The sequence below is a fragment of the Nanorana parkeri genome, unplaced genomic scaffold, assembly GCF_000935625.1.
Source record: "Nanorana parkeri isolate BGI_ZX_2015 unplaced genomic scaffold, ASM93562v1 scaffold626, whole genome shotgun sequence".
NCBI classification, from domain to species: Eukaryota; Metazoa; Chordata; class Amphibia; order Anura; family Dicroglossidae; genus Nanorana; species Nanorana parkeri.
In genome coordinates this window covers 147903-164216 of record NW_017306894.1, presented here as the reverse complement: position 1 = coordinate 164216, position 16314 = coordinate 147903, and the positions used below count along the sequence as shown (strand labels likewise).

At 45.9% G+C, this 16314-nt stretch overlaps 1 protein-coding gene across 1 annotated transcript in view; it reads right to left on the bottom strand.

Moving 5' to 3' along the window:
* The window catches only part of TMEM163 (transmembrane protein 163), a 103045-nt gene that overhangs the window by 78358 nt on the left and 8373 nt on the right, over positions 1 to 16314 (bottom strand). The window contains exon 2 of the mRNA XM_018563040.1: positions 12653 to 12772. Coding sequence (XP_018418542.1) covers positions 12653 to 12772 — 120 coding nt within the window. The remainder of the gene's footprint in view (positions 1 to 12652; positions 12773 to 16314) is intronic.

Genomic DNA, 16314 nt, shown 5'->3' with positions numbered 1-16314 from the left:
ATAATGAGGCAGGTTGAGTGCTATCCCTATAATGAGGCAGGCTGAGGGCTATCCCTATAATGAGGCAGGCTGAGGGCTACCCCTATAATGAGGCAGGCTGAGGGCTATCCCTATAATGAGGCAGCCTCTATGGGAAACGTGAGGGGGTAGCAGGCAAAGCGGCATAGCCCCTCTGCTGCACAATGTTTGCAGTGTGCCTGGTGCCCCCTTTCCAGCCAGGGCTTCCCAGGTTTCTAAGAGCTGCGCAGGGAGATGTGTAAAGTCCATACACATCTCCCTGCCCAACTCTTAGCAACCTGGGATGCTCTGGCTGCCATCCCGACCCAGCTCCTGGCGACTAGTGATGCCAGGGAGCTGGGCGGGATGCATGCCAGAGGTGGGCTGATCCCAGTGGCGTCACAAGGGGGATGTGTACCGCACCCGGGTGACACCATTGGAGGGGTGACACCAAAATGACTGACAGTCATTTTGGTGTCCCCCCCCTCTGAAAAGTCGGGCACTCGTAGGTCCACTTGCCTTTGCATTCTCTGGTATTACCTTGTGCAGAAGGCAGAGCAGCAGGCCCCACCCACTACAGGCTGCCTGCAGAAAACTACAGGAGGGGCGGAGACAAGACCAATCACCCTGCACATGGAAAGAGATCAGCAGTGACCGGTCTTTATTACAAGAAGCTCCAAGTCTCACACTGGATTGCTGCACAGATCTGGAAGAAATACACAAAGCTCACCAAGAGTCAATGAAGAGCACACAGGACTCTTGCATGAGGACAATATTTACTTATCCTGGAGTTCAGCTTTAACTCAGCTGTCATAGCCGTGCTATAAATCCGAACTCCCTCTACTATTAAGATGGAATCAGAAAAACACATTCTGTGGGTCATGTTTGATTATTGTTGAACCCCTCATCAGATATATTGTATATCACCAGTGTGGCTTGTGACAGATTCACCATATAAAAAGAATCCGTCCTCCTAAACGGTGTCTGAAAATGGAACAAGCTCTGCAATTTATCCACAATTATGTAAATGGATTTCATAGCAAAGTCGGGTCTGAGACAGATGAGGGAAAAGCTTTATTGGAAAAGATACCGATAAATCAATTTGTGCGCCAATTTGTTTATATCCCGAGACAAAGAGCGGAAGCTGTAAAATGGGCGAAGCCTAGAGATGAATTCTATGTACACTCCACAATGATACGGATCACATGCTCCTAGACAGTCCCACGTTCAGCAGGAGGGTCCCAATTTACAGGCTCACATGGGGCAGAGCTTGTCAGCATTGGTTTAACCCAATATTGTCCTTTTAGATACAACTTGGGTGGATTAAATTGGACTTGATAAAGCTGATTTACTAAAGCAATAGAAATGTTATACTAGGAAAAATCAACGGCTACGGAATAGATGTTTTCACTTCAATCGCCCATTCATGTGCTACCAGTTTCTTCTTATTGTAAAGGGTATCTATGGACAAAAACGAAAAGGTGCCAATGCACTGACACAATTTCACTCAGCCCTGTGAATATGCACTTCCTTGTGTCACCACTATCATAAAGCCTTCACTACAACTCAACTTCTGAACAATGTAACATTATCATTGCTTGCTGGAAGCAATGCATGATGGGCTATGTAGTCTGGAGTAATAGAGATTGCATCACATCAAGCAGCAGGGAAAGAGACACCAAGCACGCTGGGAATCCAGGAAGTTGATGGAAGTGATGGGCAGACGGAAGGCAGCACTCACTACATAAAAGGGATTTTTTTAAAGTAAGCTTTGATTGTATTATCAGAAACAACTAAAGTTATTATTCCGAGGACTAAACTTATAATGAGGCAGGCTGAGGGCTATCCTTATAATGAGGCAGGCTGAGGGCTATCCCTATAATGAGGCAGGCTGAGGGCTATCCCTATAATGAGGCAGGCTGAGGGCTATCCCTATAATGAGGCAGGCTGAGTGCTATCCCTATAATGAGGCAGGCTGAGGGCTATCCCTATAATGAGGCAGGCTGAGGGCTATCCCTATAATGAGGCAGGCTAAGGGCTATCCCTATAATGAGGCAGGCTGAGGGCTATCCCTATAATGAGGCAGGCTGAGGGCTACCCCTATAATGAGGCAGGCTGAGGGCTATCCCTATAATGAGGCAGCCTCTATGGGAAACGTGAGGGGGTAGCAGGCAAAGCGGCATAGCCCCTCTGCTGCACAATGTTTGCAGTGTGCCTGGTGCCCCCTTTCCAGCCAGGGCTTCCCAGGTTTCTAAGAGCTGGGCAGGGAGATGTGTAAAGGCCATACACATCTCCCTGCCCAACTCTTAGCAACCTGGGATGCTCTGGCTGCCATCCCGACCCAGCTCCTGGCGACTAGTGATGCCAGTGAGCTGGGCGGGATGCATGCCAGAGGTGGGCTGATCCCAGTGGCGTCACAAGGGGGATGTGTACCGCACCCGGGTGACACCATTGGAGGGGTGACACCAAAATGACTGACAGTCATTTTGGTGTCACCCCCCTCTGAAAAGTCGGGCACTCGGTCAAGGACCGAGAGCCCAACAGTTGCTCGAGAGAGAGAGAGAGGAGGGGACCCGGCGGCATACCTTATCCCACTGGGTGACGTCCCCTCCTCTCAGTGGTACCAGTGATGTCCCCTCCAACAGCGGTACCGCACGTGACGTCATCACGCACATGCGCGATGATGTCATGCGCTGCGTACGTGATGACGTCACTGTGGGTTGTCACCCGGTACTCGCACCGGGTGTGACCCCGCCTTGGGACGCCTCTGGCTGATCCATACCCCCCGTTAGTGTGCATCAACCCCCTGCCCCAGAACGTGCACCATCAGCAATGCCCCCCGTCTCAGGAGGTGAAAAGGCCGGGGACACCCCTGTGTATGCCTATTACAATGTTGGTGTTATAACAGAATAGGATATGCTGGGACTTCTTGACAACTCCTTTAACTTCCCTTGCTTGTGATTGTGTGTTCAAACAAGCAAAGCTTCCCCTAATCATTAAACCATTGGGTTTGATTTACTAAAGGCAAATAGGCTGTTCAATCCTCAAGGGAATTTTCCCTTAGCATAGTGAATGCAGTGACAATTCACTTTGTAAAGATGCAAGGAATAAAAAAAAAACCTCTTGTATTTTTGCTTGCACATGATTGGATGATGGAAGTCATCAGAGTTTCACCTTATTCACCAAGCTACAGGACTATTCCCTTGCAAAGTGAATGGCCACTAGAGATGAGCAAAATCGAAAAAGAAAAATGCCAGACCATTCAATTCAACAAAAAATCTTCCCAAAAAAAAGCCTTCAAGAGAACCTGTCACTTTGCCCTGAATGAGCAAAGTGACGGAGGGTATTTATTGTTGAAATCATGAATGAAACAACAATTCAGCTCAAACAATGGCTTGGAGCGCTGTGTATACAATAGCATGGTCCCTGGGCTTAGCCACAAGTGAATCCCAACTGAAGACCTCCCCTGTATGGTATGCATGCACAGCATGTAGTTAAAGCAGACACCTGATCAAGTATCTGGGGACCGCACCTCTTCCAGTCAGGGCCGTATCGAGGGTGAGGCGACTGAGGCTCTTGCCTCGGACGCAGGTGCGGGGGGGGCGCAGGTGCGGGGGGGCACAGCCAGGGCTCAGCACGGCGCTGAGCCATGGGGCGGCACAGCCTGCAGCTTCTCCTCTGGATCCCCGCTGCTCTTCCCCATTGGTATGGGCAGAGGCAGCGGGTATCCGAGGAGAAGTGGAGGGCTGCAGAGGGGGTGTAGGAGGGAGCCACATCAGCATTGCAGAGCGGTGAGGAGAGAGAGACGCTCGGCCAGGATCTGACAGCCGGCGGCTCTCTCTCTCCTCACCACAGGGCCATTCTAAAGTGACAGTTCCCTCCTCCAAATCCCCCCCGTCGGCTTCAGCTCTTCACTTCTCCTCAGAACCCTGCTGCCTCAGCCCATACAGATGGGGGAGAGCAGCAGAGATCCAGAGGAAAGGATGCCGGCTTTGCCGCCCCTCTGCGCGTGGCCAAGCGGTAGAGGATCCTGTATCTATCCTCTGTGTGCAGAGCAAATCCTGGAGCGATCAGCTGATCACTCCAGTAAATAACTGGGGACACATAGTACTATGCGAATGAATAGGTAGCCTCTGAACTTTCCATTAATTTATAACAGGGGATGCAGAAAAAGAGATTCAGGACTTTGTGTCCTCAATTTCGTTTTCTATTTTAAAAGGCATATATCAGGGTGCTGTTTAAAAATAATTAAAACATAATAATAATAATAAAAAAACACATCCTGGAGGCGGGGCGCATTATGTCACACGTCACATTTTATTGTTCTTTCCACAAAAGAGGCTAGCTATGGCTCTGCCTCCTGTAATCCTGCTGATAAATGCACCAGGGCTCATTTGCCACCATCAATGTCTTTCTATTCCAGCAAATATAGCAGACCAGCCTTAGGGAACATATAATGACTGCTTCACAAATGATGCCAAAGGGTACATCTGGGAATATGGTGCAAAGAATAGTCAGTCTTTCCTATAAGTAATCCTAAATTTCCCCTAAGTATACAGTGGAAGGCTTTCACTTCGGCCCTATGCTCCTCAGTGGAGCAGGATATATAACTCCAAGTATAGGAAGAGATGTTCGAATATGCAAATCCACAGCACTGTTCCTGGCCTACGTACTAGATTATCTTCAGCTACACGGGAGTGACATCACCATTTCAAGACTAGTTAGGGAGTTTTAAAATGGCAGCTTCAATCTAAGACTTCTCACAAGAGTAATTGTAGTTAGAGAAATATTCCGTTTGCTTTTTTTTTCTGGACAAATTTGCCATTAAAGCTAAAAGCGAGTCCTGACTACAATGTAGAAATTGGGCAAATTTCCATTAATAAAATGACTACACAACAGAGAATGCTGCCACCCCAGAAATGACTCCAGGAATGGACACATGTTCGCTAGTAGCTATAACACACAGTATGTACATTGTCTACAGAACATAAGCTGAATAATTAAAGTGCATAAATAAATAAAGGGAATTATTATAAAGAGGAAGAGGAGAGGAGAGGAGAGAAGGATGAGCGAGGATAGAAGAAGAGGAGAGAGCAGGAGAGAAAGAGGAGAGGGATGGAAAAGGTAGGGGAGGAGAGGAAGAGAAGAGGAGGGAAGGAGAGAGGAAGAAGGATAGGAGAGGAAAGAAGAAAAAGAGGGAGCAGGGGAGAAAGAAAAGACGAGAGGAAGAGGGAATGGATGTAGAGGAGAGGGGAGGATATGAGGAGGATGGGAGGAGAGGGGAGAAGGAGAAGAGAGTAATGGAGAAGAAGAGAGCACAGGACAGGAAAAAAAGAAGAGAGAAAAATTAGATGGATGGAGAGGGGAGAGAGGAGAGAAGGAAAATAAAGCGAAAAGAGAAGAAAAGACAGTAGAAGAGGAAGAAATTAAGATAGGGGAGGAGGTAGGAGAGGGAAGGGGAGGAGAAGAGAGAAGGATAAAGACGAGGAAAGGAGAAGAGAGCGCAGGAGAGGGGAAAAAAAAAGAGAGGAAGATGAGATGGATGCAGAGGTGAGGAGGAGAGGAAAAGAGACGTAGAAAGAGTAAAAGAGAAGAATAGAGGAAGAAGAAAGAGGGGAAAAGGAGAAGGGATAGAAGAGGTGAAGAGAAGGAAGGGAAGAAAAGGAAAGAAGTAGAAATATAGAAGTGGAAAGGAGACAAGGAGACAAGAGGAAATGAGAAGAGAGCATAACAGAGGAAGAAAAGAAGAGAGGAAAATTAGATGGATGGAGAGGGAAGGAGTGGAGAGAAGAAGAGAGGAAAGGAGGAGAAGAGAGAGTGGGAGAGGAAAAAAAGAAGAAAGGGAAGGAGATAGAAGAGGTGAGGAGAGGGAAGGGAAGGATGAGCAAATAGAAAAGCAGAAGAAAAGGAGATGAAGAGCTGATGAGAAAGAAGGAGATGAGATGGAAGGACAGCAGAGAAGGAAGGACAGGAGATGAGAAGAAAGGACAATGGAGGAGAAGGAAAGACGGGAAAGGAGAAGGAAGGCCAGGAGATAAGAAGGACAGGAGAGTAGAAGAGATGAAAAAAGAGAGGAGGACTGGATAGTGGAGCATTAGGAGGAGAGGAGACAGGGTGAGAAGACAGGAAAGGATAGAGGAGGAGAAGAGATGGGAGAAGATGGGAGAATAGGAGGAGACATGAGGGAGAGGAGAGAGACTAAGACAGAGATAAGAAGACAGATAAATACTCATTTGCAGAATCATGCAGAATGTAATATGAGCATTCAGCTGCTAGCTAATGGAAAGGAGCAATTATAGGCCCCCAACCTCAGGGCCCAGGGACAATCACACTTTCTCCATCCACTGTAGGCACACTCAGTCGTGGATCTCATGACATTTCCTGTCGCACCTGATAGCTTTGTTGTATTACTATCTACCAGACAAAACAGAAGATTTTCCCAGTTATTCATAATTCAGCCCTTGGATCCCACGGCTGGATACATATAATTTACCGCTGAATGTTTCCATCAGTGACAATTTAATGTACATAACTGCGTCTACGTTGTTCAGCGGAACTAAATTGTCTGTTCTATCTCATTTGATTCTATCTTACAGCGGGGAACTCGGGGAATAATCTATGGGCCATTAGTCTCATTGTCTGTCCTCCGCCCTGCAACCCTCAACAGCCATTGAAAATGTGTAGATAAGTAACGCCATGATGTACGACCTTTACAGGATAAATCACCACGACCGCGGCGTCCATTTAGTGCCAGTGGTGCAGAAAGCATACAACCTAAATGATGATAAAGAGGCTTTAAATGGCTCTAATCTTTGTGATTGCTGATCTGGTCGCAACATGCTCACCCAAGTAGACAAGTACAAGATGGTAACCAATTGGCAATAAAAAATATTGATTTCTGAGAGGGAGGGGGGAGGGGGTGTTCACAGGAATCAATACTGCTTGTTTATTCTCAGCCTATTTTGACCCCGTTAACTGGTAAAGAATGGTTCTTTATGAATGTTGTTCTGATGCCTGGATTTGACATGATTTAAAGCGTCTCCAAACCCAAGAACAAGAACAAGCTTGCCTGTTCTTAGATGTAATGGCTGCATCAGGACATGATTTTCATAACTATCTCCAGAACTACATTTGCATAAAAAAATGCAATAAAATACAAGGTCAGGGGGGCGTGGCTGGCGCTCGAACGAAATGGTAGCAGACCCCTGAAGCTTTGAGCAGCAGCTGTCCAAGAGGCACCTACAATCAGCTTATGGTCCAGAGTTCTGATTTGTCTCCCTCCTAAACCTACACTAATAGGGCACCGGGATGAAGAAAATGAAAGGCTGCAATCTCTATACTGCAGACGCGTGCGGCATGTAAGGATTGTAGTCCAACCATGGAAAGGTGTCTTCATAGACACCCGTGGTGCTATGGACACTGACAAAGGGACCCTCATGGTCCCGAAACAATGCTATTTCACTTCAGGCTACAAGAACGTCAATAACGGTGTGCGGACAACATATCTTTTACCATTCATAGACACCCAAACACAATGGGATCAAACACAAAGGGAAGAATGTCCAGCTTTAGACGAGACTGAAGCAGCATCCTATGTAAGTGTGGCCTTCTGCTGCTGAATTGTGTAAAAGGAAAATAGGGTTTAATATGGCTTTCAATCAATCTTTCAAGGAGCAAACATTTTACTGTTTGCAGAGCTATAGGTCTGACTCAGCCGTGGGTGTGTTGGGTCTCTGCATAGAGACCACTGCATCCCTACAGAGAGCAAAGGTCCTCCGCTGCAGCATGACGGCATGGGTAGACTTGTCTACTCAAGCTGTGGTTGCATTTTAAAGAAAATATTCTAGAAGATTTTGCACGTCTGATGTACCTGAAATCTATTTAGCTGATTTAAACCTAAAGTTCGATAGGGATTTAATTCTACAGGATCTCAGTGCTACAGAGATCATTTAGAGCTTGGGGAGGCAAACTCTAGCCCTCCAGCTCTGGTGCAACCACAATCCCATGAGTCATTGCAAGATTCCCACAGCCACAGCTGGAGGGCTGGAGTTTGTCCACCCCTGCTTTAGACCACTCTGGCCCTCTGGCTGTGGAGCAACTACAAATCCCATGAGGCATTACAAGGCTCTGACAGCCATAGACATGACTCTCAGAAACAGATGCATCATGGGATTTGTAGTTTTGCCACAGCTGGAGGGCCAGAGTTTGCTTTCCAATGCCCTAGGGCAGGGGTGGGGAACCTCTGGCCCTCCAGCTGTGGTGAAACTACAAATCCCATGATTAATCTGTCTCTGGGAGTCATGCCTATGCCTGTCACAGCCTTGCAATGCCTCATGGGATTTGTAGTTTCACCACAGCTGGGGGGCCAGAGGTTCCCCAATCATGCTCTAGGTGCTGTCAAAATCTAGCGACTGGACTGCACCCAACCCTTTGCTCTGGACATGTGTGTGATTTCTTTCCTATTTCATTGTTTTTTTTAATCAAATTTCTTTACATCTCAAAAAATCAACCTAAGTTTTGTAGAAATCACTAATTCCTGCTGAATTCTGGGGTTGAAATCATGAACACAAAGTGCTCCATAGATGTAACATGCCCGGCATGAACTATATTCCACCCACTTTTAGCAGTGATTTCTATCCACGAGACCTGAGGATGGTCCGGCAGTAGTTTTCCAGTCCCCTCTTTTTTATTCACCTCACGTAAAGCTGCGTTGACTTGCATTGCTAGCTAAGCTGTGTTCTCCTATTGCATTAAAAAAGCTGCATAAGAGGGAAGATGCACAGCAAAATCAATCTTTGCAGCTCCTTAAGAGGCAGCGAGAGTCCCAGACTGTCTCCTGCACAAAGCTTAATCAGCAAAAAACTGCAGATGGAAAAAGGCCCCGTCCTCCTTTAAGTATATCTTTTTTTTTAAAAAGTAGGGTTTGGTACAATGGAGAAATTGCATGCAACAAAAGATTTTTGACAATAAAGAAAAAAAAGGCATTATATCAGCTTATAGTAGAACTGTAAATGCCAGGTCCGTATGGCATACTGACCTGGCCAGCTGGAAGCACTTTTGTAGGTCCGTATGCCATACGTCCTTGGCAGCGAAAGGGTTAAAGCTGAAGTCCCGGATAAGCCAATATTGCCTAAATACCAGAGTCCTGTGTATTCTTCTTGGGGAACTTTGTGTTTCTTCCAGATCTGTACCGTAATCCAGTGTGATACTTGGAGCTTCCTGTAATAAAGACAACTCAGTGCTGCTCTCTCTCTCCATGTGCAGGGTGACTGGTCCTGTCTAGGCCCTCCTGCATTATTTTTGCAGGCAGCCTGTAGTGGGTGTAGGGTTGCCACCTGTCCAGGATTCACCCGGACAGTTCGGGTTTTGAATGCTGTGTACAGGTTTCACGGCAGCAGAAACCCGAACACAAGATGTCAGGCAGACAGGGGCAATCAAAATTAAGATAGGGGCTATTGGCTCTGCGCTAAAAATAGTATTAACTGTGATATTTACATATGAATAAGCCAACGACTCATTCTCCCAAAAAAATATCCGTGCGTCGCTAGAGTGTTCGGGTTTTGGTGAAAGAAAAGGTGGCAACCCTAAGTGGGTGGCACCTTAGACACTAAGGTGGTGATCTATAAACTGTAAATAGCAGCAGGACCAGAGTCTCCATAGAAGTCTACATAGAAAAATCTATAATTATTATACACTGAGTGACCAGATTATTATGACCACCCCATCAGTACTGTTATCTATAACTATTATAATAATATAGGAATTGCAATATAAACAACAGCAGGACCAGAGTCTACATTGAGAGGTGTATAGTAGCTGTAATATTACCGATTATTGGATATTCCCTTTAATTCATGTTTACATTTACATGGACTGGTAGTAAATCATATATCCTCACATCCTGCTTTTAATCCATTTTGGAGAGTAATGTCTTCACTTTAACATTTAACATTAAATTCATTCAAGCTTTTGAGCGACAAGAGAAGAAAAAAAAACCCCTAGAATTGGTGGCCTTGTCGGCTCGATGCGTCGCTCTCTCCTTTGTACACCTCAACAATCACACAAAGAAATGCATTTTATTTCCATATTTTAATGGCTCGCCATTCTCCGGGAGCGAGATAACATTTCAGGCCTACTGGCTCCAGAAGCCAAAGAGGCAAACCGCTATTCACACTGAAGTAGGGAAGCTAGGCCAAGCGGGCCGGGAGCGTCCCCTCTCCAAATACCATTCAGTGCAGCAATGCATTTAGCCGAGCACGGTGTCTGGACCATTCTCTCCCTACAAATTGCTTCCTGTAATATATGCAGCGTTTTGCAGAGAGCACTTGGGCAGATTCCAATAATTCCTCTTGGGAGCTGTCACAATCTCCCCCCACCCAGGTCACGGGCTCTAGATCCTGCGCATGTCTCTTATCTGGCGTGTTAAGTGAGGCTGAAGATATGCGCAATTTTTATTAAACAATTACCGTTATTGCCGTTCTCTTTGGCAGCCACGGTAATTATATTTACATGATATCGTGAGAGATTGTCGCTACTGCTGTCTGGGTGCATTACTCGGCTGTGATGACGGGAATTTAATACTGAGCTTCAGGCAAATCGTTTATTTTTGTCTATCCAGTCCTGAGATTTACACATCTCGGCAATGCAGCACAGGGCAGGAGTTGTGATTTTGCCCTCTGAATTTAAAGGCCATCTCCGGGCACAATAATCTTACTGGAGTTCAGTAAGTTGCACAGTGCCTTTGCTGTAAAGCCACCTGTCATAGTCAGAACTGCATGCAAAGCTCCCGCTGAACTACCGAACCTCCGTGCCCGCTCCGTCTGTAGCAATGCAGATCTCATAGACCTCAGTGCTGCAGCAGCATCTCCGGCTTAGTCTGCTCCTGGCCAATCACAAAATAAAGCCTGGGGTAATTTGCTTTGTGATTGGCTAGGAGGAGAGGCCAATTACAATGACCTTGCAGTGCCCCCCAAGCACTGCAAAATGAAGTGTGTGGAGGGAGGGGGGGCACTGCAAGGGTCATTGCAGCATTGCAGTTGAAAAAAGCAGCTACTCTCACTTTATACCTTGCTCCTCTGGCAGGCGGTGCACTCTAAGATGTGGACGGGCCTTCCTCTCATTCAATCTCATACTGGTTGCCCTGGATTGTACATGATGATGGCGGAGCACTTGCTCTTCTGGCAGCCGGTGCGCTGTAAGATGTGGATGGGCCCTCACTGTCCCCTCATGCAATGTAAGACTGCTGGCCCTGCATTGTACATGATGACGGTGGAGTTCCTGCTCCTCCGGCAGCAGGTGCACTATAAGATGTGGGCGGGCCCTCGCCACCCTCTCATGCAATGTAAGACTGCTGGCCCTGCATTGTACATGATGGCGGAGTATCTGCTCCTCTGGCAGCCGGTGCACTATAAGATGTGGGCGGGCCCACGCCGTCCTCTCATGCAATGTAAGACTGCTGGCCCTGCATTGTACATGGTGGCGGAGTATCTGATCCTCTGGCCGCCGGCGTGCTCTAAGATGTGGATGGGCCCTCTCTGTCCTCTCATGCAATGCAATGCAACCGATGGTACAATATGGAGGAAGCGTGCACAAACAAGTTATAGCGAGGAAGTATAGCTGCTTATTCTTCTACAACTAGACAGAAGATGTATTTAACCCTTCCAGTGTGGACCGGCCCCAAAAAAATGAATTCCTGAGTCCCCCGGTTATCATACAATGTAACAATGTGTATATTATATGCCCTCCTAATTTACAATGCATTTCCAGCATTTAAAGGGTATCTTTGGTCAAAAACTAAAAATAAAGCCGTATTTCAATATTGAATTTCCATATGTTCTCTCCCACTCCTAATACCCAGATCCATCTAGAAAATTGAAGATGCCGATTTCCTCAATGCACAGAGGCTGCCGTCTGAACTACAACTCAATGACTGAACAATGTAACATCATCCCTGCTTGCTGGAAGCAATGCATGATGGGATATGTAGTGTTGAGAAATGGAGATTGCATCACATCAAGCAGCAGGGAAAGAGACGCAAAGCGTCCTTTTCCATAAAGGAAGTGTACAATGTTGATTAGGTTATCAAAGGTGACCAGTAGTAGTATGCGTGTTTATAAGCGTTTTGACGCGTTCCGGTACGTTCCAGACCAGAAAAAATCGTGCTTGCGGTACTTTTTTTTAAAGCACTGGAACTGACTACACTGGCGGGAACTACAGCCCTAAAATACCATAGGAATACACGGGAATGCATTTCTGGTGCGTTTAAAAACGTGATGATCTGCTTCTGGTCTGGTGATGGTGGAAACAAGCCCTAAGGGCAGGTTCACACCATTTTCTGGACCAGATCTGGAACACAGTGCATTGCGTTTTTGCCGTAATTTTACCGCAATTTTGCAGCGTTTGGACATTTCAATTTTTGTGTGTGCTTAAAATGGTCTTACAGGTGCGTTTCCAATGCGTTCCAATGCATTTTTTATGCGTTCCAGTGCATTGGTCTGGTCCGGACTGCACTGGTGTGAACAGAGGCCAGAAATGCCATAGGGATACATTAGGATGCATTTTAGGTCCAGAAACAATCTGGTCTGGTCTGGAGATGATCTGGATCTGGTGTGAATGGGCCCTTAAGGTCCATATGGTACAGGTTTGTTATACTCACTGAAAGCCGCTACAGCCAGGACCAGCGTGATGATGATGGACAACCAGGATACCCATAATGCCTTCTTCCTGTAACTCTGGGCTTCATGCGGCTTCAGCCTGGTGCTGCTTTCTAATAAACCTGAAGGGGAGAGAAGAATGTACTTGTTATATAATTATCTGTGACATCGGTATACAATTCTAACAGGAAACTCATGACTGCAATCATGCCCAACCCCCTCCTCAAAATACCATCATGCTGATCCTTTACCAGATCAGTGCGATAGTGATATCAACACTCCCGGCCTGCTCTTTGGCAGGGGAGTGCCGATTTATATTTTTGGAGACCTGGGTCTCTTTAAATGCTGCCAGTGTCCCAGGTAAGAAGATTTTATTCTTGTTCAAGGAAGTTGTGCAAAATCCCCCCAAGAGGGACACACAAAAAAATGTGTTTTTATAGCTGTATGTATCACTGCTGTAAAGATTTGCCATCACCTCCTGTCTGACACCCATCAAGCAGGGGTGTAACTGTAGATCAAGGGGCCCCATAGCAAAACTTTGATGGGGCCCCTCGGTGACCTCTCTAATGTCATTGATATTAAAATCAGGTAGCAAGAGAGCTGTATTCATTGTCTCCTTCTTTACATCTGATGTCTGCTCTTCTTGATTGGAAATGTCACCACGGGGTGGGGGGTGGGGGGCGGGGGGTACAGGATCAGTGTCAACAGCAACTTCTGCAATCCTTAATGGGGCCCCCTTCGACCTCGAGGTGCCATAGCAGCAGCATTGGCTGCTATAGCTGTTGTTACACCACTGCCGTCAAGTACTGTAGACAGATGTGCTGATGACATATCTCATCCGTGATCCTGGACCATGTCTGCCGAGGATAATGGGCGAATATAACAACTCATGTCTATTAAGGCAGTATTTCCTAAACTATGGGTCGGGACCTGAATTTGTCAATGTGCATGCTGGGACCTGTAGCTCCCTACCACTGTTTTAACCAAATTCCAAGTTTCCGGCACTATGTGGTTGTCAGTGTACAGTACAAATGCCGGGTCAATCTAAAGGGCCCCAAAATAGATAATAATGTAAATATAGAGAACAATTTTTTGGGCAGAAGTATTTGCAGAAAAAGCGAAATGACGGATTTTACCGCCACCACCTGTAGCTAAAATTCTACCACCGGGCTCCTCTATAAGGCAGATTTATTTTTATTTTTCTGGAAATAGACTTCCATGGTCCATGATCCTGGATCATGTCTGCTGCGGGTAATGGGCGCATAAAACAACTCATGGCTAATAAGTAGACATGTGCAGCAGCTAATAATTTGTTTCTTTTAGTTTCGGATTTCATTTATTTTGTTTTTGGAATTCGGATCCTGTATGTGTTTCGTTTCGGGAATCGGATTCGTATTTGGAATTCGGATGCGGAATTCGGATTCGGAATTCGGACGAATTCCCGAAAATTCTACTTGAGGTGGATGATGCTCCGAATCTACGAATTTCAGAAATTTCGTCAGAATTTCGATTCGGAACGAAACGAATCGCACATGTCTACTAATAAGGCCGAGTTTCCTAACATATGGGTCAGGACCTGAAGTTGTGAACATGCAGCAGCAGTGCATGCTGGGACCTGTGGCTTTGGACCACTGATTGACCAAATTCTGAGCTTCACAGCCTCTGTGCGGTTGTCAGTGGGCCAGACACTCGTCGGGTCATTCTGAATGATCCCAAATTGGTCACAAATGATAAATATAGAGAACACATTTCTTGGCACCAGCGTATTCCTTGCAGAGAAAGCGAGGAGGCAGATTCCACCACCAGCCGCGTTTATAAGGCAGAATTTATTTATTTATTTTCCTGAAAATAGACTTCCGCCTCCCCCACATCCCATCTGTATCTATGTCTGTCGCTTTCTATTACCGCGCCTCCATCGTGTACTATTTCTATCCCACATATAAATATTAAAATAATCCCCCCCCAGCCCAGCCCCCTCGTCCACACGCTCTCCACCGGCAAAGTGGGTCCCTGTAGGGACTGTACAGGTGGCGGACCCATTTATTTTATGATCCAGCTGTGGCCTGAGCCGGGGTTCCCGCCATATGGTACTCCCATGTCTTTGTTCTCTCTTTTTAATCCCTTGTAAAGCATTTGATAAATCCCTTCTCTCCGCAGCGCGGGGGTCTGACTCATCCGCCGACAATCAATAACTATATTTAGTGGAAGGGGCTGGTGACGGCGTTAACCCCTTCCGCCGCCCCCAAGAGGAGGAGAAAACACAGGAGGAAGGAGGAGTGCAGTGAAGGGGTTAATTACCAAACCCATGCCGCCCCCAACACATCGGTCCCAGGACTCCGAATGTCACTGAATGGAAGTCAAATCGTATTTATGATACGGAACATAGAATGGAATCACACATATATATCCTCTCCGATCTATCTATCTATCTATCTATCTATCTATCTATCTATCTATCTATCTTTCCATTGATTTATTATCTATCTAGCTATCTATTTATTTTCTATCCATCTATCTGTTTATTATCTATCTATCTGTTTATCTATCTATCTATCTTTCCATTGATTTATTATCTATCTATCTATTGATGAATTATCTATCTATTTATTCTCTATCAATCTATCTATCTATCTATCCATCGATTATCTATCTATCCATTGATTATCTATCTATCTATCAATCTATCTATCTATCAATCTATCTATCTTTCCATTGACTATCTATCTATCTATCTATCTATCTATCTATCTATCTATATGAATTATTCGGCCCTGCCCCTGAATGTGCTTCGTCACCTCTCTGGTTAACTCGTCATGTGAGGTTTATAATGCCTCTGCTTTGATTTCATGCTTCCACATCGTACTCTGCGTCCTCAATTATTCATTCTGGCCTTGAAGCATCTGCACAGCTGAAGGCGGCGCCCCCCACCCCCCATCTCACACACACAGATTTCGGGTAGCTGCTTCTTAGTGAATGATGGATGTAAAGTTCAATATATTTGTTCAGAGACGATTGCTGTGTGGAAGTTGTCTGTGCGGCTCGGCCTGGAAAACTGTCATAAAGTTTCACTTTAAAAACTAAATTCTGCCAACATGGAACCAGTCACCCGGCTGACTTCAAAGCTTCGGCATGTTCATGGCTCCCGGTGAAGATGTTTACGGTGACACTTAGGTGCAGATTCACTTATATCAGCACCGCAATACCCAACTCTGCAGATATTCACCGGCACGCTCTGTTCTATAAATAGTACACCACAACAGGAGGAATGACAATGACGGTGTATATACCATCATCTTAGGCCCTGCAACCTATAGGCTACATATGGAGGAGGTGACATTGTGTGACAGGGATCACATATTATCAAAGTGATACATAATATAATAATATCAAGTAATAAGATATATTCCTTGGGGTCGAGACAACCGAATATTAGGGGCCTTTTACACCATAACGTTGCACTTTAGGCACGGTGCCCATGCATTTAGCACAAGCCATCACACAGCGCAATGCACCGTGCGATAGGTGTAATGCTGCGTTGTATTATCATTCATTTAAATGGCACCCCAAGGCACCTCCCAGCAGGCAAGTGTGTATATGGCACAGCGCAACACGTGGTACTGCAATACCGTGCATTGCTGTGCTGTCAAAAAAAGCATATTGTCAA